General features: G+C 43.1%; 3 protein-coding genes and 3 non-coding genes across 8 annotated transcripts in view; 1 reads left to right on the forward strand and 5 right to left on the reverse strand.

Moving 5' to 3' along the window:
* Positions 1-15,318, reverse strand: part of LOC129823930 (uncharacterized) — an 18,613-nt gene extending 3,295 nt beyond the window's left edge. Inside the window, exons 1-9 of one of the 2 annotated variants that reach the window (XM_055883057.1) lie at positions 14,959-15,318; positions 13,530-13,587; positions 6,182-6,343; positions 5,618-5,815; positions 3,144-3,335; positions 2,957-3,046; positions 2,338-2,470; positions 2,063-2,110; positions 328-1,952 (exon numbers count right to left, since the gene is read on the reverse strand). In XM_055883057.1, coding sequence (XP_055739032.1) covers positions 328-1,952; positions 2,063-2,110; positions 2,338-2,470; positions 2,957-3,046; positions 3,144-3,335; positions 5,618-5,815; positions 6,182-6,343; positions 13,530-13,587; positions 14,959-15,020 — 2,568 coding nt within the window. In that variant the 5' untranslated portion in view covers positions 15,021-15,318. Of the gene's footprint in view, positions 1-327; positions 1,953-2,062; positions 2,111-2,337; positions 2,474-2,956; positions 3,047-3,143; positions 3,336-5,617; positions 5,816-6,181; positions 6,344-13,529; positions 13,588-14,958 lie in introns of both variants that reach the window. The other variant, XM_055883056.1, reaches the window with a different exon arrangement.
* A 440-nt stretch (positions 15,319-15,758) lies between these two features.
* Positions 15,759-19,710, reverse strand: LOC129823933 (calreticulin-like). Its single transcript, XM_055883063.1, has 9 exons — positions 19,549-19,710; positions 19,102-19,203; positions 18,609-18,812; positions 18,364-18,458; positions 18,066-18,275; positions 17,704-17,817; positions 17,390-17,533; positions 17,082-17,174; positions 15,759-16,717 (listed from the first exon to the last, which is right to left on the reverse strand). The coding sequence occupies exons 1-9, from the start codon at positions 19,634-19,636 to the stop codon at positions 16,502-16,504; spliced, it is 1,266 nt and encodes a 421-aa protein (XP_055739038.1). The 5' UTR covers positions 19,637-19,710; the 3' UTR covers positions 15,759-16,501.
* Positions 19,711-20,779: 1,069 nt separating this feature from the next.
* On the reverse strand, positions 20,780-20,852 carry LOC129824619 (small nucleolar RNA SNORD47). The gene has a single exon (XR_008754772.1). It is a non-coding gene; the product is annotated as a small nucleolar RNA SNORD47 (small nucleolar RNA).
* Positions 20,853-21,465: 613 nt separating this feature from the next.
* Positions 21,466-21,536, reverse strand: LOC129824626 (small nucleolar RNA SNORD75). Its single transcript, XR_008754778.1, has one exon. It is a non-coding gene; the product is annotated as a small nucleolar RNA SNORD75 (small nucleolar RNA).
* A 171-nt stretch (positions 21,537-21,707) lies between these two features.
* LOC129824620 (small nucleolar RNA SNORD74) lies at positions 21,708-21,787 on the reverse strand. Its single transcript, XR_008754773.1, has one exon. It is a non-coding gene; the product is annotated as a small nucleolar RNA SNORD74 (small nucleolar RNA).
* A 370-nt stretch (positions 21,788-22,157) lies between these two features.
* Positions 22,158-26,760, forward strand: LOC129823931 (piggyBac transposable element-derived protein 4-like). Of its 2 annotated transcripts, none has more exons than XM_055883058.1 (5): positions 22,158-22,296; positions 22,956-23,052; positions 23,191-23,325; positions 23,635-23,925; positions 24,139-26,760. In XM_055883058.1, the coding sequence occupies exons 2-5, from the start codon at positions 22,979-22,981 to the stop codon at positions 26,135-26,137; spliced, it is 2,499 nt and encodes an 832-aa protein (XP_055739033.1). In that variant the 5' UTR covers positions 22,158-22,296; positions 22,956-22,978; the 3' UTR covers positions 26,138-26,760. The 2 variants fall into 2 exon arrangements, with proteins under 2 accessions (XP_055739033.1, XP_055739034.1); XM_055883059.1 differs by lacking the exon at positions 22,158-22,296 and adding an exon at positions 22,326-22,549.
* Positions 26,761-26,971: the final 211 nt, after the last annotated feature.

A 26,971-nucleotide genomic window follows, 5' to 3' on the forward strand; every position in this document is an offset into this window, starting at 1 on the left:
CTTAAATTATTTGTACCTTTATTTCTTTTTTTTAATATATATTTATTTATTTATTTAAAACATTTTTAACTGCGTTGTTGGTTAAGGGCTTGTAAGTAAACATTTCACTATAAGGTCTACTGTTGTATTCGGCGCATGTAACAAATACAATACAATTTGATTTGATTTGACATGCACAAAGAAACACACACACACATGCCTTTCTTCTACACGAACGCACAGCTACACACACTTGCTTACATTACACCACATGCACAACCATACAGCAAACACACTCACACATCCAGTACACATGTCCCCAGAGTATCAAACAACAGAGCCACTGACCTTAACAGTCATCCAGTCAGAAACGGTGTCTACAGACTCGGAGTGGGCAGTGTCTCTTGCTCTGAATGCAAAGTTGTCTGGACCAGCAGGGTTTCCCAGTCTAGGCTCACAGGGGTGGAGCTCAGGGGCGACCTCAGTGTTACCATAACTACTGCTTCCAAACACAAGGTCCAGGTCTAACAGGTTGCTTCCAGTTGCCATGGTTTGTACTCTTCCTAATGGGTCAGACACTGTAGGATTGTTACAGTCTGACTCAGCAACACTGTTGGCTCTGCTGAGTTCCAGACCTAGGAGGTCCATTGTTGCAGTATTACTGGGGTCTGAACTATAGTGGTCCATTGATGCTGCGTTACTGAAATCAAAGCTAAAGGGGTCCCGTTTGGTTCTGTTATTGTTGTCTTTAAGGTTGGTACCATCACTACTGTGTAGGTCGACAATAGCTTGGTTGTCAGTCTCAAAACTTACGAGTTTGAAACCAAAGGGGTCAAATGTGTCTTGGTTGGTGGCATGAGAGTTTTGTCCAAACTCGTAAGGGTCAAACTTGTCTTGGGTCTCAGGTTGAGTGGTAGGCTCAAATTCATAAGGATCAAATGAGGCTTGGTTGTCGGCCTCTTCATCGCTGAGTTCAGTGCCAAAAGGATCGAGAATCTCTTCACTGTGGTGTTCAGGGCTGAGTTTGAATCCATAGTTGTACGAAGTTTGACTACTGGGTTCATAGTTCAGCTCGAGACTGTTGTTGCTGAAGCTGAATTTATTGTTGTGTTCAGCAGAGCTGGTAAGAGAGTCCATCCCGATAGCACTGTTCAGCTCTGAATCAGCTGAGCGGTTGGAAGAACCTGGATCACAGCGTTCAGCTTTGGGAGTGTCTGGCTCTTCTACAAGGACAGCTGACGCTCCCCCTTTGAGGCGTCTAGGTGGACGGACCGGGCGGGTGGGCACAGGAGGGCTGGGTTCAGGAAGGTCGCATCCACCTGTTCCGGCAGGTTCTGAGTCACAGGCCTGAATCCCAACAGGGTAGCTGAGTTCCACAGAGTCACACACAACGTCAAAGTCAACCCGTATAGATCCAAGAGTGATGTCGATCTCTTCTATGTCGGAAGGTGGGGATACTGCATTGATATTAAACTCATATCCATTAGGGTCCGATTCGGTGGATAAGTTAGGCCCGGCAGCCCAGGTGTTGGCCCGGGATGCTTCACTGAAGGGTTGGCGTCCCAAAGCTAAGCCGGGTTCATCTGCGTCATCTAATTCAGTGTCCAAAGAACAGGTTTGAGCTGTGTAGATGGGCTTGAAACCCAAGCGTTCGGTCATGATCAAGGTTTTGGGCTCAACGAAGGAGAGTTCAACAGCGTCCGTGTGAACAGTGTCCAGATCCTCCCTGCTGTAACTGATTTCTATGTCACTGGATTCATCCTCGTCGGGGAACTCGGACTCAAAGCACTGGGTGCCGGTAGAGGCTTTGTTTTCAGGGCAGGAGAGGCTGTTGTCTGTGTCCTCGTTAAATCCAGGTTCCAGGCAGGCAGGGGTGTCTAGGAAAGGGTCAGTGGATGGATATGGCTCCTCTGTCCCCTCTGGAAAGAGGATGTCCGCAGCGAAGGGGTCTGTGCCTTTGAACGGGTCATCATCTAGGAGAAAGGATCAGTTGCAACAGAATTAGAGGCCTAGATAATGCTATAGCGTATCATCATAATCAATCCATCATATTGTCAAAGTTTTATATATGAACGTCACTCACCAGATTTATCTGTCTTGGCAAAGAAGTTGTCATCTTTGAAGAGGTCATCTGCAAATAGAAAATTATCACCATTATCGTCATCATTATCATCACAAGCATCATCATCTTCAGTATCACTACAACAACCATCATCATTATCATCACCACCACCATCATCTTCATTATCATCATCACTGTTATCATCATCATCATCACCAACATCATCATCACCAACATCATCTTTAGCTGTACCATCACCATCGTCAAAGCATATGGAACAGAGAACAGATGCTCACGTTCAGATTCACAGTGAATGAAGGGGTCGGGGTGGTAGAAGTCTAGATCTTCGACTGCTATGCTACTGGTGGATCGTGTCTGGGAAATCTTCTCTTCCTCCTCCACTTTCTCTTCCTCTTCTCCCTTATCTATCTGCTAAAGAGGTATAGGATAAACCTTTCTCACAGATGAAGGGAGTTTTCCTCATACATCCAGCATACACTGTAGTGCTTTCCTGCAGTCAAATTACCTAGCGGCCTCATGGGTGAAATGTTATTCATATTTTTCATAATTTCATAATTAATCAACTTTTTTTTTATCTGGTGTGTCTATGTCAAACAGTGTTGTTATAGTTCAGTTCTCTGTGATGTATATAAAGTGTAATGTTGTGATGCAAACTCAAAATGTAATGCATTTCAACTCTATATCTGACATGGTACAGGTTTCTTCTTTTTTTAAGCCCATAACCATGTGTGTGAGGTGTATACTTTTGTTTCAAAGTAGATTTGTTTAAGACTACCAAGAAACACTCTGTGTGACCCTGATACAGCCCAGTGCAGTGAAAGATTAATTTAGTCATTTGCCAGTCTCTCCAAAAGATTATTAGTTTACAATACTTTACTGAGTTGGTAGCCATACCTTTGGTGTGCTTGGTACAGGTGTCTCCTCCTCCTCTTCTTGTGTATAAGACAATCCGTCCTTAGCGCGAGCCGCGCACCCAAGGTTTGCCTGTGAGAAGAGAGAATAGACAAAATTCAAGCTATCCCAAATTGTATGGTTATGATGGACATCTTGTGTGATTTAAACCCATTTATATGACACATACCAGGATTTCAGCGTAGACAGGCAGTGATTGGCTCCTGCCCCATGACCTAGCTGGTACATCGGGTACGTCCAGAGTTCCATCCTCTGTCCTGAGGCTGCTGGGAGATGTGTCGTTTGACTCCACTTGCTGGTGGTCTGGCAGTGTTGCATCTCCCGTCCGCTCACTCCTCAGTGTACTGAACGTCTGCTCCTCCTAATCCACAGCAGACATCAACGAAAGCCACTATTCGTCGAATACATATGATACATCTCAGAGAAGTCTATATATGTGTTAGCTTTGCCCGGAACAGGAAGAGATGGAGGGAAGCCTCATGCTCCACTTGGCTCGGGGAAGGCCAAGTAAGTAAGTGGTTGGCCCTAAGTGCCAGACACACGGTTGTTGAAAGACACTATGCTTGTCTATCCAATAGCACAGACCTTTTTAAATCTCTGAACCAACCAAACAGTTATCTGTTTAAAGATGATCTCTGCTACATCATCAGCAAACAAAATAAATCCAGCTGATATTAAATATTGGTCTACTACATTATTTTATTTATTTTATTTCACCTTTATTTAACCAGGTAGGCAAGTTGAGATCAAGTTCTCATTTACAATTGCGACCTGGCCAAGCTAAAGCTGTCACGCCCTGACCTTAGTATTATTTGTTTTCTTTATTATTTTGGTTAGGTCAGGGTGTGACAAGGGGTGGTTTGTTTAGTTTTGGTCTTGTCTAGGGTTTTTTGTATGTCTATGGGTTTTTGACTAATCTAGGTAGTTATATGTCTATGGTTGCCTAGATTGGTTCTCAATTAGAGGCAGCTGTTTATCGTTGTCTCTGACTGGGAACCATATTTAGGCATCCATATTCCTTGAGCATTTTGTGGGTGATTGTCTATGTGTTATTTGCCTGTGTCTGCACTTTTCATATATAGCTTCACGTTCGTTTTGTAAGTTTGTTTAAGTGTTCTTTGTTTCATTAAATGAGATGTATTAATCTCACGCTGTGCCTTGGTCTCATCCTTACAACAAACGTGACAAAAGCAAAGCAGTTCGACACATACAACAACACAGAGTTACACATGAAGTAAAACATATATACAGTCAATAATACAGTAGAAAAAAAGAACTATATACAATGTGAGCAAATGAGGTGAGATAAGGGAGGTAAAGGCAAAAAAAAAGGCCATGGTGGGGAAGTAAATACTATATAGCAAGTAAAACACTGGAATGGTAGATTTGCAGTGGAAGAATGTGCAAAGTAGCTAAATAAATAAATAAATACAGTAGGGGGAGAGGTAGTTGTTTGGGCTAAATTATAGATGGGCTATGTACAGGTGCAGTAATCTGTGAGCTGCTCTGACAGCTGGTGCTTAAAGCTAGTGAGGGAGATAAGTGTTTCCAGTTTCAGAGATTTTTGTAGTTCATTCCAGTCATTGGCAGCAGAGAACTGGAAGGAGAGGTGTCCAAACAACAACTTGAAGGCTTTTCTCTAAAGTCGCAGTATGATTAAAAGGAGCAAAAATCAACATGGAGGATTAATGGCACACATAACGGATCAATGTGACCAGCCTCTTCACCCTTCCAGTTCCACAGGGGGTTTGGAGCTTGTCTGCATGGTGCAGCTGCCATGACAACACAGATCAATACACTGGAGGCATGATGAAGGCTACACATGAATCAGCTGTCAGCCGGGGACTGAAATAACACAATCACCACCACCACCTGCTGGTCTGACTGAACCGTTTTATATTAGTAGTGTCATGTAACTGAGGTGGTTTGGAACCTTGCTCCTGTAATGAGTACCTTTACCTGAGACCTGAAGCTTTAGCTCAGCAGGCTAACACAGTCGCAGGAGACCTGGGTTTGAACCCCAGTCTATCACATACGCATATAGCCTGATTACACAGGCGGCTGGGAGGACGGGCTCATAGTAATGGCTGGAACGGAATCAATGAAATGGTATCGAACACATCAAACACATAGCTTCCATGTGTTTGATACCATTCCATTCACTCCATTCCATTATTTATTATGAGCCATCCTCCGCTCACCAGCATCCTGTGATACCATATTCTCATATTCGCTCTGCATCCTGGCATTCTAGGAGAACCCTAGAAGCCTGGCAAGCAAGACTATCTTATTAGCTACTGCTATCAGGCTTCCAGCTGCCATGTGAGGAGTACAGCAGGAGACACAGTGGCAGGAAAAATCTGAGGCCATGGTCCAATTCGCTTAATGGGCTTTTCAACCTTGAATGCTCTCTTGAATGCTCTCCCTTGTGACCATAGCCCAGGGCATGTATGCTGTCTTATGTGACCACTGTCCCTTTTCAAAACTGCAAGACTAGATTAATGACTGGTTACATGACCATGACCATGACCAAAGACCAGCCTGTCGGAATGCTGTCATCAATCCAGTGCTTCTATAGCAATCATTTTGAAGGACAATTAATTGAGTTCATAACCAGAGTGGGACATACAAAGACATACCCACCTGTAAAATCTCCTCGTATGATTGGCTGATGGACTCCTCCAGAGGAATGGTGCGCTCACCCGCCTCCTCCACCTTCCCCTGGGCCTTTCTGACCTCCATCTTCAGCTGTTTGAGTTTCCTCCTGGCCCTTGCCAGCTCCCGCTCATACTCCTCCACCTTTGTCTCCCTGGCCACCTCCTCCGCCTGCAAGGACAGGATCTGTATTGGGAAGAGTAGGGACACGGGACAGAGGAGGAGAGAAGGAGTCGACAGCAGTGTCAGAGGGACCTAACTTCGGGGGACGTGAAGGGTAGCAAGAATCATTTGCATTTGCAAATCTTAATTCATTTGAAGATTGGAGAAGAGGTCTGAACTGACCACAAACCAACCAAGTCTGTCTATGGTTGCTAAATGTCTTTATTGTTCAGTGTCTCACCATCACAGCATAGATGACTGCATAAAAATTACAAAACATGCAATAAACATTCACTAATAGAAATGATCATCATGCATAAAAATGGTTATTTGTTGTGTTTTATTCAGTAACAGTAGTCGTAGCAGCTGTCATCTCTGTGTGTGTCTGACCTGCTGGCTCTCCTGGACGCACTCCAGCCTGGTCAGTTTGAGTTGCTCCTCCAGTTCCACCCTGTGCTGCTCCAGCTTCTCCAGGGTCTCCTCCAGTTCCTGGCGGTCGCCCCGCTGCTCCTGCAGCTCAATGACTTCCTGCTGCACTGCATCCTGCAGGTCCTGGTGGGGTGGAACACACAGGCAGGTGGAGGGAGGGATGAATGAAAGTATGGATGGAGTGGAGGGATGAAGGGTAGGAGAGAGCGATGGAGGGACAGCAGGGGCAGATAGAGTTGGAGTAGTGAGAGAATGGAGGGATGGAAAGAACGGAAGGACATTTAGAGAGGGAATGGAGAGAGAGAAAGAAAGAGAGAAGAAGGAGAGTTAGAAAAACAAGGGGCAGATGGAGTAGAGGCAGCAAAGACAGAGAAAGGAGGGAGGGGAGAGAGAGACAGGGAGAGAGGGAGAGAGATAGATAGAGATAGAGAGAGAGAGAGAGAGAGAGAGATAGAGAGAGAGAGAGAGGGAGAAGAGATATCAGTAGTTACTGAAAAGCTGAGGAAATAGAGGCTAGAGACAGACAACTATGCAAAGTCCCTTTCACTGCAGAAATAAAGCTTACTTGAGGCGATCCTTTTCCATTAATTTTACAAAGCAGTATCAAACGTGATCTCCATTCTAAAAAGAGGAATGACTAGAAAATTAACCGACGGGAGGGAAAACTGCCAAGAAAAGGGGAGCAGAAAGGAGCAGAAATAGAAAGGGCAAGGGCAGTGGGAAGGAGAGGAGGGTAGTGTGCGAAAGAGAGAGAGAGGCACTTCAGACTTTCCTAAAGAGTATCAAAGGCTCTACACGCATGAGTATTCTGATAATGAGCTTCTCGATACACTAGAATAAGAGGTGTTATGAATGACAATGTGCTGTACTTACACGGAAAAATCACTCTATATTCACAGGCACCATCAACACTTCAATCTCTGGCGTGTCACACTTTGATGGTTCTATTTTCAGACTAAAGACTAAAGAGCTATGTAGTATATTTATAACTACTGAAAGACGTAGAGCCGAGAGAAAATCTCACTGTAGTGACTTAGACCTGTATATGCCACTAGAGAGCGGCTTCACTCAGGCACAATATGCACAGCTCATCCTGACAGTTGGCTAATGTCTGGAAAGGACTTCAGCCCTTCTGCTCAAGGCCCTAAGAGTTAACAACGGGGGATCAAGTTGTAATAATTTTGGGACATTATCCCAGATAGCAAGCTGACACAGAGACAATTCAAGGCCAACTTGCTATCTTGCCAACCAAATCTGAAATGTATCTAATGTCAGTTGCTATCTTGGATGAGGGGAAGTTAATTCACTTGAGTAACCTTCACAATGCTACAATGCATCTATCATGCATTTACTACCATGTATGCATGTAGAAGCAGTTCATTCTGCACTGACTTTGGGAAAAAATGGTGTTTGATCAAATACAAAGTTATTTTACAGACAACAAATTAACAACAGACTTTCAGCATGCTTATAGGGAAGGGCACTCAACACTGACACAACTGACGGATGATTGGCTGAAATAAATTGATAGTAAGAAGATTGTGGGAGCTGTTTTGTTAGACTTCAATGCAGCTTTTGATGTCATTGATCATAACCTATTTATAAAAAAATGTAGGTGTTATGGATTTGCATCCTCTGCCTTATTATGGATTGAGAGTTACCTATCTAATAGAACACAGAGTGTTTTTGTTAATGGAAGCCTCTCTCATGCTAATTCAGTTGTGTGTGGTGTACCACAGGGCAGCCGGTTAGGGCCATTATTGTTTTCTGTTTTACAAATGACCTTCCACTGACCTTGAATAAAGCCGGTGTCTATGTACACTGATGACTCAACAGTATACACGTCGGCTGCAACAGTAAAAGAAAAACTGATTCACTTAACATAGAGCTCCTGTCAGTTTTAGAATGGGTAACTAGCAATAGGCTATCTCAAAAACTAAAAGCATTATTTTGGGGCCAAATCACTCGCTCATTGCTAAACTTCATTTAGATCTATTATTGAATACTGTGGCTGTTGAGCAAGTTGAAGAGACTAAACTGCTGGGTGTAACCCTAGTTAGCAAGCTTTCATGGTCAAAACATAGACTCAATGGTTGCTAAAATAGGAAGAGGTCTGTCCATGATAGGGCATTGCTCTGCCTTCGTGACATCTCAGTCGACCAGACAGGTCCTACAGGCCCTAGTTTTGTCGCACCTGGACTACTGCTCACTCTTCCACCCCAGGTAACTCAAGGTAGCAATAAAACCTGTTTTAAAAAACAGATAAAACAATGCAATGCAAATAGTCTGGGTAGTCATTTGATTAGCTGTTCAGGAATCTTATGGCTTGGGGGTAGAAGCTATTTAGGAGCTTCTTGGACGTAGACTTGGCTCTCCGGTACCGCTTGCCATGCGATAGCAGAGAGAACAGTCTATGACTAGGGTGGCTGGAGTCTTTGACAATTTTTAGGGCCTTCCTCTGACACCGCCTGGTTTAGAGGTCCTGGATGGCAGGATTATGGTGTTGAACGCTGAGCTGTAGTCAATGAATAGCATTCTCACATAGGTGGTCCTTTTGTCCAGGTGTGAAAGGGCAGTGTGGAGTGCAATAGAGATTACATCATCTGTGGATCTGTTGGTGCGGTATGCAAGTTGTAGTGGGTCTAGGGTTTCTGGGATAATGGTGTTGATGTGAGCCATGACCAGCCTTTCAAAGCATTTCATGGATACAGACGTGAGTGCTACGGGTCTGTAGTCATTTAGGTAGTCATTTATATATATTGTATAGTAATTTGCACTGTACTATGTATTATACCTAGATATTGTGTGTATGTACTGATATGTAGGCTGTGTGTGACGTTTTAAATGTATGTATTTCAGTCCTTGACGAATAATGTTCTGTAATATGTATTATGTCATGTTTCATGTGGACCCCAGGAAGAGTAGCTGATGCTTTTGCAACGGCTAATGGGGATGCTAATAAATACCAAAACACCAAATACATTGCAGCTATTTGACAGCAGAAAACCCAGTGGAGCAGGGACTGTATTCAGAAATGACCTAATCCTAGATCAGCACTCCTTTTTTAATACGGGCACAGTGGCATACACATCTGCAACAATAATCTTTTTTAATAATACTACTAGCCGAGAGATAGGAAATCAGTTTTTGGTGAGATCCTGTCTGGGCCACCTCTCGGAAATTAGAGATATGCTGTTGTCAGGGGATGGAGAGCTCCATACCAGGTTGTTGCTGGGTTTCAAAAATAAAATATCATACATCACAATGTCATCCCAGCAGGCAGCAGGCAGTGGTGCACTGAAAGCGTTCAAAGTGTATAGTAGTTGACATAATGATGGTCTTTCCTATGATGCTGAAGAACACCAGTAGATATGATCTGTGTTCTAATGGCCTGATAGTACTGTGTATGCATTTGGCTCTGTAAGTACAGAGATAGCCTTCTCTAAAAACTGGCAATAAGAGATGCGTAAAGGAAAATGGAATCTGCTCATTAAAGGCTACCGATTTCCCAAAGGAATACAAATACCTGTACTTTAATCTCGGTATGCCTTCCTCAATCCTTATACACAGAATCACACAACAACACAGAGGCCTCTGAGCTAACAAACATATTACATACAGTACTGTATTCTCATGTTTTAGGGCTCCCGAGTTGTGCAGCGGTCTAAGGCACTGCATCTCAGTGTTAGAGGCGTCACTACAGACCCTGATTCGATTCCAGGCTGTATTACAACAGGCCGTGATTGGGAGTCCATTAGGGCGGCGCATAATTGGCACCGTGTCGTCTGGGTTAGGGTTTGGCCGGGGTAAAGATGGCGCCGACAGAGATGGTCGCCTCACTTCGAGTCCTTAGGAAACTATGCAGTATTTTGTTTTTTTATGTATTATTTCTTACATTGTTACCCCAGGAAATCTTAAGTCTTATTATATACAGTCGGGAATAACTATTGGATATAAGAGCGACGTCAACTTACCAACATTACGACCAGGAATACGTCTTTCCCAAAGCGGATCCTCTGTTTGGACCACCAAGACAATGGATCTAATCCCAGAAGCCGACCCAAAACAACTGTGCCGCAGAAGGGGCAGACGGAGCGGCCTCCTGGTCAGGCTCCGTAGATGTGCACACCGTCCACCGCTCCGGAGTATACTACTCGCCAATGTCCAGTCTCTTGACAAGGTAGATGAAATTCGAGCAAGGGTTGCCTTCCAGAGAGACATCATAGATTGTAACATTCTCTGTTTCACGGAAACATGGCTCTCTCGGGATATGAAGCCATCGGGCTTCTCCATGCATTGCGCCCGACAGAGATAAACACCTCTCTGGGAAGAGGAAGGTCGGGGGTGTATGCTTCATGATAAACGACTCATGGTGTAATCATAACAACATACAGGAACTCAAGTCCTTCTGCTCACCCGACCTAGAATTCCTTACAATCAAATGCCGGCCATATTACCTACCAAGAGAAATCTCGACAGTTATCGTCACAGATGTGTACATTCCCCCTCAAGCAGACACCACGACGGCCCTCAAGGAACTTCACTGGACTCTATGTAAACTGGAAACCATATGTCCTGAGGATGCATTTATTGTAGCTGGGGATTTAACAAAGCAGAATTCTATCAGCATAATGATTACACTACGCGCGGGGGTAATACACTTGATCACTGCTACTCTAACTTCCGCGATGCTTACAAAGCCCTCCCTTCGGCAAATTCGACCACGATGCCATCTGCTCCTACCGTTTTATTGGCAGAAACTCAAGCAGGATGTACCAGTGACTAGATGTACCAGTGACTTGAGGATAATATAGTGCCACCGTCGCGGCCCACTAACAAGAACGGCCCCCCCTCTCCTTCTCCGTGGCCGACGTGAGTAAAATATTTAAATGTGTTAACCCTCGCAGGGCTGCTGGCCCAGACGGCATCTCTAGCCGCGTCCCCAGAGCATGCGCAGACCAGCTGGCTGGTGTGTTTACGGACATATTCAATCTCTCCCTATCCCAATCTGCTGTCCCCACATGCTTCAAGATGGCCATCACTGTTCCTGTACCCAAGAAGGCAAAGATAACTGAACTAAATGACTACCGCCCCGTAGCACTTACTTCTGTCATCATGAAGTGCTTTGAGAGACTAGTCAAGGATCATATCACCTCCACCTTACCGGCCACCCTAGACCCACTTCAGTTTGCATACCGTCCCAACAGATCCACAGACATTGCAATCGCCATCACGCTGCACACTGCCCTGTCCCATCTGGACAAGAGGAATACCTATGTAAGAATGCTGTTCATTGACTACAGCTCAGCATTCAACACCATACTACCCTCCAAGCTCATCATTAAGCTGGAGGCCCTGGGTCTCAACCCCACCCTGTGCAATTGGGTCCTGGACTTTCTGATGGGCCGCCCCCAGGTGGTGAAGGTAGGAAACAGCATCTCCACTTCGCTGACCCTCAACACTGGGGCCCCACAAGGGTGCGTGCTCAGCCCCCTCCTGTACTCCCTGTTCACCCACGACTGCGTGGCCATGCACGCCTCCAACTCAATCATAAGGTTTGCAGACGACACAACAGTAGCTGGCTTGATTACCAACAACGACGAGACAGCCTACAGGGAGGAGGTGAGGGCACTCGGAGTGTGGTGTCAGGAAAACAACCTCTCACTCAACGTCAACAAAACAAAGCAGATGATCGTGGACTTCAGGAAACAGCAGAGGGAGCACTCCCCTATCCATATCGAAGGAACAGCAGTGGAGAAGGTGAAAAGTTTTAAGTGCCTCGGCGTACACATCACAGACAAACTGAAATGGTCCACCCACACAGACAGTGTGGTGAAAAAGACGCAACAGTGCCTCTTCAACCTCAGGAGGCTGAAGAAATTTGGCTTGTCACACAAAACCCTGACAAACTTTTCCGGACGCACAAGCGAGAGCATCCTGACGGTCTGTATCACAGCCTGGTACAGCAACTGCACCGCAAGGCTCTCCAGAGGGTGGTGCGGACTGCGCAACACATCACCGAGGGAAAACTACCTCCCCTTCATGACACCTACACCACCCGATGTCACAGGAAGGCCAAAAAGATCATCAAGGACAACAGCCACCCGAGCCACTGCCTGTTCACACCGCTACCATCCAGAAGGCGAGGTCAGTACAGGTGCATCAAAGCTGGGACAGCTTCTATCTCAAGGCCATCAGACTGCTAAACAGCAATCACTAACTCAGAGAGGCTGCTGCCTACATTGAGACCCAATCACTGTCCACTTTAATAAAAGGATCACTAGTCACTTTAAACAATGCCACTTTAAATAATGCCACTTTAATAATGTTTACATATCTTACATTACTCATATCATATGTATATACTGTATTTTATACCATCTATTGCACCTTGCCTATGCCGCTCGGCCATCACTCATCCATATATTTATATATAAATATTCTCATTCACCCCTTTAGATTTGTGTGTATTAGGTAGTTGTTGGGACATTGTTAGATGACTTGTGAGATATTACTGCACTGTCAGAACTAGAAGCACAAGCATTTCGCTACATTCGCATTAACATCTGCTAACCATGTGTATGTGACCAATAATATTTGATTTAATTTGATTTGGTAGGCCGTCATTGTAAATAAGAATTTGTTCTTAAATGACTTGCCTAGTTAAATAAAAAAATGTAAAAGAAATGTGTGGTGCCATTTGTAAAGCCATCCCCCTGGGCAAAAACTTGTTGAATCAACGTTGTTTCCACGTCATTTCAACCCAAACAATCTAAGTGATGACGTTGAATCAACATGGGAAACTAACTGGATTTACAAAATGTCATCAACGTAAGGGCATTTTGTTCTTTTAACCTAAATCCAATGACATGGTGACATTTGTTGTTGATTTCACATTGAATTCACGTTAGTTGACAACTCAATCAAATGTAAATCAAAATTAGACGTTGAACTGATATCTGTGTCCAGTGGGAGGTGTCTTGATCAGTCCAGGATAATATAATTAGGCTCGCACATATCACACACACCGTATGCAGTGAAACATGAGAGCACATGCACAGACTCATGCACACACCTTCACACGCACGCACACACACAGACACACATTCACACATACACACATTCAAACACACAGGAGCACACACACATTCAAAAGGCACACACATTCACACACACACACACATACACACACGCACATACACATACACACACATTCACACACACACACACACACACACACACATACACACACGCACATACACACACACACACACACACAGATGACAATATAAGAAACGTGCAGCCTTACTTTGATTTCTTCAGTCTTCTGAATGACACCCGCGTCCTGTTCCACAAAGTCCTGGTCCCTGGGGGAGAAGACAGGAATGTTTGACGAGGGCTGCACCTAACCATCCTCCCTTTCCTCCATCTCCACCTCCCCCCTCCCTCTTCCCCTCTTCCCCATCCTCCATCGCCACTCCATCCATTCTCTTTAGTATGTCAGTCATACAGACATAGCATATGGAACCAGAGGCAGGCTGTCCGTGAACACGTGTGTGTGTGTGTGTGTGTGTGTGTGTGTGCGTGCGTGTGTGCGTGCGTGCGTGTGTGTGTGTGTGTGAGAATATACCAACTGAGCATGTGCAAAGGGGTTGCGTGTAGATGGAGAATGAGTCAGAGAGGGCGGGGGGAAGAGAGGGATGAGAGAAGAAGGAGAAGACATGAAAGAGAGGTGCAGTCGTATTTCCAGGGAAGACATAAGAAGCTTGCCCATCCTTCACAGGAGAATGAACTACCTCCTCCTCCTCCTACCATACCTGATTTAGCACCGTGAAAGGTTAACAATCATAAGAAATAATGGGAATGTGCCATTCCTCAAGGACATGCTGTTCCTTAAACATTTCCATGACACCGAATGTACCTGTCATTGCAGAGTTAATATCACAGAGCTGTGTTACACTTAACCCCGCGCTCTCTCTATGCCAATGACTGTTTTCTCCAAGCTGCAGTACGGGCCATGCCTATGTGCTGTGACTTTTCAATTTGAAGCCTAACTGCCAGGTGAAAATCTCAGGGCTCAGAGGGCTGTAGTAAAATAGCCTTGTTTGAGAATGACTGTAATATAAATAGGACTGCAGTGTTAATGCAACACTATTGGCTCACCTGAAGACTCTCACCAATTGTGGAGTTCAATACAATACAGTTCTATGAAAGAGTTTAAACATTTGGCCCAATGCAAATTCTACACTGCAACTTTTCTTTAATGTAGTATACAGGTAGGCTTATATAAAAGATCATCATAAATGGCAGGTTTAACAAAAAATACGATGTGCACTTAAAAGGCTATTCATAAGCCTACTATACATTTGCGGCATCCTATTAATATTTTCGTGATGGTCAAGAATTCCATTTTAGAATTTAATTAATTCCAGTCAATTTTAAATTAACCAATTGCTGTCCCTCTGTCTAAAATACATGTTATTGCTGGTGTATGTCCGTGAATATTGCATGCATAGACCAGCTACTGTACATTGAAAAGAGGTGAAATACTCGCTGCTTTGTTGCCTCTTACTGACCATTCATAAAAAAGCATCCCTTCAAAAATGATATTACTTAAAATGCAGATGGGTCAGAAATTAACACGAACTCACTCTATTATGTATGATGGGTCAATGTATGTAGGCCTACAAGGAGATTTTCGTCAACTAAGCATTCCCTAATCCGTTATCGTTACCAACCTCTCACTGCAGGGTGCCCGTTGCCTTGGCGTCCGCAAGCAATCCAGTACAAAACGCATCATCTCTGCGGTACTCGCTCTCCCATCGCATCCCCAGGTACCCGACTAGATCTTGGCTGCGGTCCCGTGCACAAGGTGGGATCCCAAAGCGATTATTCGATTAGGTTTGGCTAGTTCGGTTATCTACCTTGAAATAACCGTGGTTGACTCTGTTTTCAGTAAACTGGCGCTGCTCCTAAATTTGACCATTTATCCTTGCCTCTTCCGACTCCATCATTGAGAGGTACAGTAGCTGCTTTTTCATCACGTGGGGGAGTCGACCCTTGAGACGGGATGAGTTCAGAGGCGCGGTACAAACATAACTGATTTGCGCTGTTTAAGTTGTCACTGTGCTACATGACAGAAGTTATACAGACCTTTGTATGATGAAATATGTATATTTATAACAGGCTATTATGCTGACGCAGATAAACCTCCAATAAGTCACATTGGACCAAGTAACAGGATGCTGCTGAATGTTGAATGTTGGTGATACAAATATGCACTTTGGAGTGACAGTAGCTGCAATAGAATAAATTAAACTGTGTGCCTTTCTCATTAACCTATAAATAGCAAGGCAATAACTCCCAACACACAGAAAAAAAAAAAACTTTCTTAGGAGATTTTATGAAAGGCTGTAGAAAAATGTCTCGAAGCATACGGTGCTACTTAATTAGCTTGGCTTCTAATTGCCTGTAGCATAAATAGTGTATTATATAGGCTATGATGATGATTTGTAACAAAGGGAACACTTTACACATGTAAAATCCAAACAACCGTCTTTTTTTTACTACTGTACAGTATTTTTGCACAACAATATCTGTAATCGTCATAATTTCCCAAATAAGGTTACAAATATCTACAAAAACAATAAGGGGGAACAAATGCAATAGGCTACATTAGGAAGTATGAGGTTACTGTGCGAGACAAAATACAACAGTGAAAACTCACAATGGAGTAAACATTTGACTTGGCTACAGTAGTTCATGGCTGAATGTCAATGGAATTAGAGGTTGGTGAATGAATTTGGCCTTGGTGAGGTTATAGATGCTACTTCTACCTAATAGTATGTCAGTATGTGACTGCATTTAGTTAGCAAATGGACATTGAATGAATGAGAAACTATCGCTATACATGTCAAGGTTGAGTAGGATTCACATGGCGTACATATTCACTCAATGTGAATTAAGAAAACAAAACACACAAGCTTCATTCAATTAGACTTCATCTGTGATATTTGGTGGAGCAACAGACAATTAAAAGCATACTTACAAGAAATAGGTTCGTTTTGACTCACTGGTTTAACCAGTGAGTCAAAATCTAATAAGTTAGAAAACATAAAATAAAAAATGTCAGATTTTGCAGTAAAACCTAAATTACTTCTTCACCGCCCCTTCTCTCAACATTACTTTGAGGCCTGACTGACTGGATGGTAAAGCAAAATGACGCATAATCCCTCCCCTGGCTCAAAGGAAGATTCACCCCAATGAGAAAGTCAGTGTCCTCTAAAGTTCATCCTTTATAGAGTCTGTTTCCTCCTCTTCTTCCTCTGCTCCAGTCTCTTCTTCTTCCTCTTCACGGTCCTCTAACTCTTCCTCCTTCTCTTCTTCCTCCTCTTCTTCAGGCTCGTCTTTTGTCTGCTCTTTCCTCCCCATCTCTTCCGCCTCTAGTTTCTTCCTCTCCTGTTCCTCCTGGGACACCTTCATCTTTTTCTCTGGATCCTACAAAACATGAAACAGAGACAGCCATTTTAACAAACCACAGGAATTAGCATTTTTACAGTTTGTAGTGTACTGTTAGGCAACGTTGCAAATATGTCTTCATAAGGATCTGAAACCAAACTAGTGAATTTATTCATACAAATAATCCTGTAACAAATTGTCAGATAACAAATTGGGGTTAGGGGAATGCGACTCAAGAGACACCAGTGTGAATACCCACTGGGCACACACTGTTTGAATCAACGTTGTTTCCACATAATTTTAATGAAATAACGTTGAACAAACGTGGAATAGACGTTGAATTGATGTCTGTGCCCAGTGGGTATGTATTAAAGTTTGAACCTGAGAGGTGAGTACCACTGACCTTAGTCTGACCCCAGGTCTCATTGCCAACCTCTTCTGCCAGCGTAGCGTCGTCTGTGATCAGGAAGTTATCGAAGATGGTCCCAGATTTCACCTGTGACAGCAATGAACATGTCTGAATTACTCAAAATATTTCTGGGAAAAAATATTATTTCAGGGATGCATTTTATCTTTTCAATTAAAAAGGAAAAATAGAGCCTTTGTAAATAATGATCACAAACGTAATACTTTTCAATAAGATTCCACTCTTTAGCATTACGTGTTAATAATTAAGGTATTGAAACGACTGAATAAAGTCCTCCACAGTACCTGCCACAGGTCCAGGCCAATGACGCCGATGCTGTCGAATCTGTATATTTCAGAGTCTGCGCTGTATTCTGGATTGTCAATCTCAGGATGCACCCATTTGCCCTTGTAGTCAGGGTTATCGATCTTGTGGGGTTTCCATTCGCCCTGAGAAGGCAAACAAATCAATTAAACAGCTGTTCATATGACTGAAGTGGCAATAGAGAAAACTACCGTCATACTCGATGTCTCATAATCAAAAAACAAAATGTGGTCCTGTCATGTGTATAGGACCAGGAAACACCTTAGCCCCAGTTATGAAGTGTCTGACTGCTTGCCTTATACTCAGGGTTGGAGACCATAGGTGGCTCCCATTCACCGTCCATCTCATTGTCCCAATCCTCAGGCTTCTTAGCGTCAGGGTCAGCAATGTTCTCTGGCCTATCCCAGTCCTGACAAATGACAACATTGAATCATTAACCCCACATTAACAAAGTGAAAATCATTAAAGACATTCTACTCATAAAAGATTGACAAAAGGGATTGCTTTTGCATCAAGAGTAGCTGGCTAGATACCTGGTCGGCCAGTCAGTTTCTGCCATTGTCCTACCAATACAATAATGTGGCTTGCTAGCATTGTTGAATGCAGAAACAGCCATGGGTCTCTAGACAGAAAAGGTGTCTACCGTTATCTACCCACCTCTGGTTTCTTATCGTCGGGGTCCTCCACCCTCTCCCTCTCGTCCCAGTCATCTGGCTTCACAGCCTCTGGGTCCTTGACCTTCTTAGGAGGCAGAATATCCCAGTCCTCCTCCAGACTTCCAGACTCCACTTTCTTGTTGTCAATCTTCACCTCGTACGTGTTGTCAGGGTTCAGGATCAGAGTGTACAGATGAGTGTACTCATCATCCTGGAAAACAAAAGAAAGAACATTGATTTGATCCACCCAATATGGACGTCACATGTTGAAAAAAGCACATTTGTGACATATGCTTTACCTTGCACCTGACGTCCTTGCTGATGAGGTGATTCCTGCCCTTGTAGTTGATAATGACATGAACTTTCTTGGTGCCTGGGCCACAGATGTCTGGACCTGGATATGAGAAAACCCCTATGATTAGCGGTACAAATGAAATATACAACCTGAACAATTTATCTACATGTTGAATGAGGGTACGGTGTAACAAGGGGTTATCAATCATTTTGCTAGTACCATCATTATCTCATTGGTAATGGACTTTACCGAACATGATGTTGTATCTGGAGTCTCCATGCATGTCTGCCTGGTCAAGGTCAGCGGGGAATAGTTTGATGTAGCCTCCCCCACAGTCGATGTTCTGCTCGTGCTTCACAGTGAACTGGATCACCAGGGTCTTGCCCTGGTTGCTGAAGGGCTCAAATCGAGCAGAAGAAGAGTAGAAGCGGGCATCCTGGCTGGTCTGGAGACCTGAGGGGAATAAGATATGTTTTGGACTGTTTCAACTTCGGAGTTACCTCCTGCTCCACAGTCGAGAGGAAAAGCAGAAATGTGTAAGAGACTGATTCTGAAATTGTCAGAACAATGGTGGGGTCACGAAACTGACTGACCAGATGATGTGTAGGCAGTCATTGTAAAATAAGAATTTGTTAAACTTTTAATACAGAGAAAGTCAGTTAATAGAAATATTTTATCACATGGTCTTTAGCGTGCAGACCTTAAACTGCATGAAGCCTCAGGTTCATGACACGATAGCTACCTTTGTCTTTCTCTGGATCTCCATAGAATTTCCCAGGTGTCAGGACAAATTCCCCGTAGTCAGACCTATGGCTGGATTCAACCCACCGGGTAGTCCAAGCATCTGACAGCAAAAACAGAATCAAATACTAGTAAGGCCACAAAATTGGCATAGTTGCATACAAATTCAGCTAACGTTAGGTTATTCAAGCACTAGGCTAGCGTCAGCCGTTGTCTAGGTAGATACATTTAATTAGCTGGCTAACTTGATAGCCAGCCATCATTTTGTAAGCGACTCAGTGTGGATAAAAAGCAAACTAAACATACATTGGAGCTAACGAAGCATAGCTAGCTATTGTCATTTCATCATTATGGTTAGAGTAGCTCACTGACAGTTAGCTTGGCTAGTTCGACATTTCCAGATGAATTTCGCAATAACAGCAGCCTACACGAAATTAATGGAACTCACCCCCATCATCAAACTGCTCTTTAAAATACAGCGATGGTTCAGCACTGGCTAGTGCAATCAGTGCACTGAATAGCATCGACCCTCGCATGACGTGGCTTGCTAAAATTTAAAATGATAGTTGACTAGCCTGCTAAACGCAGTTTCCCCACTCCCTGTCCGTCTGGCCAATCAGTCTACTCTGAACAAATGTCCGATTTTCATTGGTTGACAGGGAAGTTGAGGTCCAGCTAATGTACCATACTGTATTCAATATACTACACAAATTTACCAAACTCAATTTGGTATTATTGCTTGCCTGAAGCAACAAACTGCACCCATCAATGATATATAGGAACCACCTTCAAGTCATTTTCTCAACTAATAGTTAATGTAGCAAATATGAAAAAAATGGCACAGATCGATTATGTACAAATTCCTTTATTGGTTCTGGACAATGAATTTAAGACACATACTGGTTTTATTTACCAAGCTAAAGTAGAACACATGTACAGTTTAATGAAGTTTATTTTTTACATGTCTCCAAACAAATGGCTAAATTATAAATTCAAGCCGGTGATGCACTGCTTTCTTCAGGACAACTGTAAGTCAGTGGTAATGACAGTTCCTGCACACCCTCCTGACCAAACACTGGAGGGAAGAAAAGACAAGTGAGCCAAGTAAAGTCATTGGTAGGCTGAAACATTAGGAATCATTGGGGAGAGATCAGAATTCTTATTGTCATCAAGATCTCAGGGAGAGAGTTCAAGAATTGAATCATCATTTGCTAACCCCACAATATAACTATGGTTCATACAGACCAGAGGGGTATCCTACAAAGCAGGATCAGCAAGTTAGCATTAGCCAGCTAACATTGATACAACTATATTGACAGGTCCATCAAGCAAGCTAAACCTGATATGGGTTTTTAATTGCAGTCAATTACGGTGTCCATTTCAAGCTGATCTTGAAACGGGCACAGTAAAGTACTGAATATTTTAGTTAAGATTGCAGACAACCTCATTGAGCCCATTGAAATATGCCCCTCTTGTAAAGGGTAAGACACTGAATCAGTGGCAGATACTGAAAAATGCTTTCTGCATGCGTAAAATAACATACCCGCTCAGTTGATTCTCACGTGTTGAGGGAATTTATTGCATATTCATCTCATCCTCCAACACACCCTTGAAACCTGGAGTGGGAATAAGCAATGGGTTCAAGAGCAGCACACCAAGAACAGATATTCACCATTAAAACCCTCAGAAATAAATGGAACGGTTGGAGTATAATCTGTGTACTCATATGGCAGAATCTTTTCATCACTGGCTGTTGAAATGTAAAGGCAGTTTTGCTCAAGTGCTTCTTACTTTTACTGGTGTCACAATGTTGACATCAAAAACCAGGATCAGTCAATCCCACCTCACCATGCCTGAAATTGTCAAGAAGCCATATTTAAAATCAAACCTAATAGCCAATACATCAGATAGGAGCAAAAGACAATGCTGATAGTTCTTCATGTTTAATCTGCTGAACTAGCCAGTGTTTGTATCAGCCATGGTTGAAAATTATGCTTGCAGCCCAAAGTAAACAGGACTCACCATCAATGGTTCCTTGATCATTATGGCTGGAAGTTCAGACTATGGGACTCCAGCTGGAGGCAAACCTGAAACAAAGTTTGATCAAGATTGTTTCAGAGGGGTGGCATTTTAGAAAATTAGTAGCAGACCATTTCATGGATCTAAGATCCTTCACAGTCTCAGATTCCCAATGATACTTTAATCAACGGCATAGCTAGTAAAAAAATCATAACAGCTAAGGGTTTCCATGAAAACATACCAGGATTGAGCGATCCCCTGGTTCAGCAAGAAGTTAAGCTAAAAGGAAAACGTTCACTATTAAATTCGTCCAGTCATAAAATGTCAATCACATAGTTTAATAGATAGCCATCAGTTTGAAAATGTGTCAGAAATCACTTCTGTCCACTACTCTTATTCAAATATTCATCACAGGCTAAATATGAATTATGAGTTATCATCAATGTGTGCCATACCTGATTGTAAACCATTAGGCAGATACATTAGTTATCCAGGATCACGTGTGTTGTACTTCATAATCTGAAAATTTAGAGGGACGGTTAGATATCACAGGCAAAGTTTTAGTGGAATGAAAAGTTGTATCCAATCCATGTCTTGTCAGTAAAGTTGGCGTTTCCTCAGACGTTTCAGATGTCCCTACCAACATGTTCTTCATCACATCAGACACGGATTAAATTCCAGACAATTTAATTAAATATTTAGAATGTGTTGATTCTGAAGTAAAGTAGAACTAAAGTCGGCTGTTGTGTGAGATGTAGCCAAGCTATAGTAGTTAGTGTCAACAAGTTCTTGCACACATGGCAGGCCACGCATGAACATTGACTTAACACGCAAGTAAAATACTAATAGCAAAGCTGGCCACCAAGCACAATGTTAATTTGATACCAGTATATAGTTCCTCATTTCAAGATAAACTATTTGGTAAAAACATAATCGAATAGTTACCCTTTTTTGAAGAGCACAGTATGACCACATATCGACTGCTGAGTTCAGCGCGGAAAAGAATTTCAGACGGGGTGACGTTGGTATTTGTACTGTGCCCCCGCTGGCTTGTGGGTAAAATTGGCGTCACATTACATGACGTTGTGCGCTATGTTGTTTATGCTTTGTTGAACGCTATTCTGAATCCTTGGGACGTCCCAACTTTGACGTTGCCCCATTGAAGTAAATGGTTACGGTAAGGGTTAACGTTAGGGTTAGGCAAGGGTTATGGTTAAGGTAAGGGCAGGAGTTAAGGTTAGAGTAGGGACGTTCCAAAGATCCCGGGTCAACCGCCATTCCACTCGCTAGTGCTTCGTTCCATCAGATAACCTTTATGGTGCTTCTGGTATGGCGTCTACCATGTAATGCCATAATTATACCTAAACACAGCTATCCACCTAAACGTGGAGAAACGAAATACATGGTTGCAAGCCGTCAGTACTAACCAGGTAGCTAAGTGAACAGACAGTAAATGTGTTAGCTAGCTAGGTGGGGTAGCTGGTTAGAAATCTGCATGGGGTCCCACTGTGGGGGCATTGCTTGACAGACCTGATAAACCTAACCACGGCCACAAATGAAAATCATAGCCAAGCCAGCTAGCTCACAGATAAACAATAGCTTGTTTTGAATTGCTGTTTCCTAAATCCCTAAAAAGCCTAATATTAGGAGTGTGTAGTCTATTGTCAGACAACCATTTCAAGTCATCTGTATTTATGAACTCAGAAATCTAGCTAAAGTTATAAAAAATCTATATATGTTGGAGAAAGTTTCAGTGCCAACCGAAATGTGGTATTGTTAGCTGGGTAACTCAATGATCTAAACTTACCCCCTGGTGTGTTTGTGTTGTGGTTTCAGGCTGTGGAGATAGCCAGTGGGTAATGATGGAGCAGGAGGAAGTGCGGGACACAATTGGTCAGGCAAGACACTCTCTCTTTGGATGCAACAACAAAAGGTTAGTGTGTGCTAATGAATGCTTTATAGATGTTGTCTAGTGCTCTTCAAAATCATTACCATGTCACTCATCACTGTTCAACAAATTGGGCATGATCTTCTCACCCTTAATTGAATATTTGATTAAAATGGCATACAGGGGGGATAAAAGGCAACGAGAAAACAGCACTGACGAGGATAGAGGGGAAGTACAAGAGAATGACTGGGATGAAAACTATGAATGTGACAGCAACATATCATATTTCGAAGATGAGATGGATCGAATTTTGGACCCGTAAGTACAATAAGTTTCACTATTACGACTTCTCTCACGTCATTCCTTGACGACTACAGTACTGATACATATCATAGCTAGCTGTATGTGCAAATCTTATGGAATGCAGCATACACCTTGAATTATGTGTTTGTGTTGGGCCACTCATTCTCAGTAAGCATGTGATATTGTATATATATATATTTTTTTTATCACAGAATTGTATTTCTTGACTATTAAAGATGAAGGGCTATTCACTTGTGCTAGGGATGTCACAATAAACATATTTTGCTTCACCCTGACTACATTTTTTAATTGATTTGTTTTCAGAGAGGAAAATAAAGACTGTTGGACAGAACCTTCAGAGACTGTAGACGGCAATGGGGCAGCAGTTACAGAGACTAGAGGGAGGGAAGACTCCCTGTCCAATGGAACAGAAGTTATAGAGCTTAGAGTGGGCAGTGATTCTCCTCCCTGTAGGACAGCAGTTATAGAGACTAGAGGGAAGGATGACTCCCCTCCCAAAGTGACAGTCTCTTCACAGTCCAGAGTAAGGTTTCCCTCGTCTTCCTCCTTAATAGATTCCGATTTCAAAGAAGAGTTGGATCAACTTATGGACCAGTGAGTTGAATCAGTTTCAGTATTATAACTTGTCTCATAAATTGCAATCCCTTGACCACTACATGTGATATTATGCCTTCAAATGATGGTATGATTATTATTTTCTCACACATAAATTTGTTCCTTGACTATTATATATTTGCATGTACTAGGGATGTCACAATTAACTGATTTTGCTCACTCTTATCCTATTTTGTCTTTGATACGTTTCAGAGAAGAAGATGAAGACGGTTGGACAGAACATTCAGAGACTGTAGACGGGAATGATTCCCCGTCCAATGGGACAGACTCTTCACAGCCCAGAGTAAGGGGTTCCTCCCCTCTCTCCACTGAGACTTCAGAGTCCAGTGAGGAGGATGAAGACACATTTTCCTTTGAGACAGAAGCCATAGAGACCAGAGCTTCAAAAAAGAGAAAAACCATCTCCAGCCCTAAAGGAAAACAGAAAAAGGGGCAAAAGAAGGCCAGGCCTCCATCCTCTCCCCTCTGGTTATCCAGCCCTGCCAAATCCAGAAGGAACGCTCATGCAGCCACACCTCTTATCATTGTGTCAGAGAGGAGGTGGAAGACTGAGGATGAACCAGACCAAGAGCCTAAACTGTTCCCCTTCGAACCAGCTAGGACTCCTGGACCCCAGCTAGACACTTCAAAGAACTACACTGTTCTAGAGCTCTTCCAGCTCTTCTTCAGTAATGACATTGTTGATACTCTCTGCTCAAACACCAACAAGAATGCCAAGAGAAGACATGAACAGGGATTTAAACCTGTATCTGTGGAGGAAATGTACAACTACCTCAGCATTGTAATCTATATGGGTCTGCTGAATGTGCACACTGTATCAGACTACTGGGTCCCGAACAGGTTGTATGGTATTCCTTTTTGCCGTACAGTCATGACTATGACAAGATTTCGGGCAATCACCTATTCACTGCACATGAGTGACCCAGCAGAGGATGAGGAAAACGACAAGAAGAAGGGGACTGCAGGGTATGATCGGCTCATGAGAATCAAACCTCTCAAAGACCAGATATTGGCGGCATGCAGGGCCTTCTACCACCCATTCCAGAATCTTTCCATTGATGAGCGCATGGTGCACTCCAAGGCCCGCCACGGCCTCAAACAATACATTAAATCCAAGCCCTACAGATATGGATTCAAGCTGTATGTTTTAGCAGATTCAAGAAATGGCTATACCTGCGACTTCAATGTCTTTATGAGCAAGAACCCATCTGCTTCAGGAAAAGGGGAGAGCTATGACGCTGTCATGGACCTGTTGAATATCCCTCACTTGGGCACTGGGTACCACATTTACGTTGATAATTATTTCACCAGCGCCACTCTCTTCCGTGACCTGTACAAGAGCAAATTAGGAGCTTGTGGAACCATACGTGAAAACCGTGTGGGCCTCGCTGGTGTTCAAGAGAACAGTATGCCACCCAGAGCAAAGAGAGGGACCATCCGCTGGCTTCGTAACGGGGAGCTGCTCTTCACCAAGTGGATGGACGCACGACCAGTCATCATGTGTACCACCATCCATAAAGCCTTTGCAAAGGAGCAGGTCCAACGACGCAAGAGGTTAGAGGATGGCACCTGGACAACAGAGCCTGTACCCGCCCCAGCGCCACTCAAGTCCTACAACAAGTATATGGGGGGTGTGGACCTGTCTGATTCCCTTATCAAATGCTACAGTGTGGCCCAGAAAACCATGAAGTGGTACAAGACCTTCTTCTACCACTTTGTAGATGTTGCTGTGGTGAACAGCTGGCTCATGCACAAGGACATGGCCGTGACTAAGAACACAAAGCCCATGGCCCAAAAACAGTTCAGGGAGAAGCTGTGTTCGCAGCTTGCTGATATTGCACTGAAAGGGGATGTTCAGGAGGAGAGGGGCGAGGAGCAGAAGGAACAACCGAGCGAACAGCGATTGGAAAAGCAGGGTGAAAAGCATGGTAAAAAACAGGATGAAAAGCAGGGTGAAGAAGAGGAAGAGGTGGAAGTTGGTTTATTGTGCTGTCCTGTGCCCACAAAAGATCCCATCACTGTTGCGTTGTGTAATAAAGCTTCTGAGGGAAGGAGGCAGTGTCATTTGTGTAAGCACAAGACCATTTGGCAGTGCGAGTCCTGCAAGGTGGCACTCTGCATAATACCAGATAGGAACTGCTTCAGAATATGGCATGTGAAAAAAGACAATGACGAGCAAGATTCAAGTTAGTAGTTTATTTTCGTTCCAGGGGTTAGGCCTACAGGATTTCTGAATTGGTGGGATGTATAGGGAATTGTTGCGCCTATATATTGTCACACATTGGGCCAGTAACCGAAAGGTCGCTGGTTTGAATACCTGATCCGACAAGGTGAAAAATCTGTCGACGTGCCTTTGAGCAAGGCACTGTACCCTAATTTGCCCCAGGGGCGCCATACGACTATGGCTGGCCCTGTAAATCAACAGATTTCACTGCACCTATCTGGTGTATGTGATGACAAAACTATATATTTTATTTTTTATTCAAATGTATTTGTGTTCACCACAAATGTTTGCTTATGGTTGCCAATAGTTTTGTGCGGTAAACACATGGCTTGCTATAACTGCCAAAAGCTCAACAATGATTTCTATATCACATATCAGGAATTGCTTAACAAAAAAACATTGGAAGACATTTTGCTGTCCATTAGAAAATAGCAACTGTTTTTTTTATTGATCATTTTGGAAATTGTTTCAGATCATTCTGAATTTGTTGTTCACCTTTATGCTTTGGAATTGCCACTTTGGGAACATTTCAGCTTGCCTGCTTTGGTTACCAGGGTTTGTGTTAATAAATAAAAACATCTATAACATTCCCTCTCTATTCTTTCCATTTTATTTAATTGTTTCATTAAATTAAATTTTGAAATGTACGCAACGAATTGAACTATGTTTCTTTTTTTAGGTGTCTTGTTTTGACATATTATCTTATGTCTCCAATAATGTACCATATTAGTGGGGAATAGTATCTGATGGATTAACAGAATCTGATAGGAACAGTATATAATTGATTCAGTTTGGACACAA

This window comes from Salvelinus fontinalis, chromosome 26, assembly GCF_029448725.1.
Source record: "Salvelinus fontinalis isolate EN_2023a chromosome 26, ASM2944872v1, whole genome shotgun sequence".
In the NCBI taxonomy this organism is placed as follows: Eukaryota; Metazoa; Chordata; class Actinopteri; order Salmoniformes; family Salmonidae; genus Salvelinus; species Salvelinus fontinalis.

Excerpts from the sequence above, each read along its gene's own strand:
- LOC129823933 (XM_055883063.1), bottom strand. The coding sequence starts at position 19,636 with ATGCGAGGGTCGATGCTATTCAGTGCACTGATTGCACTAGCCAGTGCT. Across the intron at positions 18,459-18,608 it reads CAGATACAACATCATGTTCG|GTCCAGACATCTGTGGCCCA; the intron begins GTAAAGTCCATT and ends TCTCATATCCAG. Across the intron at positions 18,276-18,363 it reads GCAAGGACGTCAGGTGCAAG|GATGATGAGTACACTCATCT; the intron begins GTAAAGCATATG and ends TTTGTTTTCCAG.
- LOC129823931 (XM_055883058.1), top strand. The coding sequence starts at position 22,979 with ATGATGGAGCAGGAGGAAGTGCGGGACACAATTGGTCAGGCAAGACAC. Across the intron at positions 23,326-23,634 it reads ATGGATCGAATTTTGGACCC|AGAGGAAAATAAAGACTGTT; the intron begins GTAAGTACAATA and ends ATTTGTTTTCAG. Across the intron at positions 23,926-24,138 it reads TTGGATCAACTTATGGACCA|AGAAGAAGATGAAGACGGTT; the intron begins GTGAGTTGAATC and ends GATACGTTTCAG.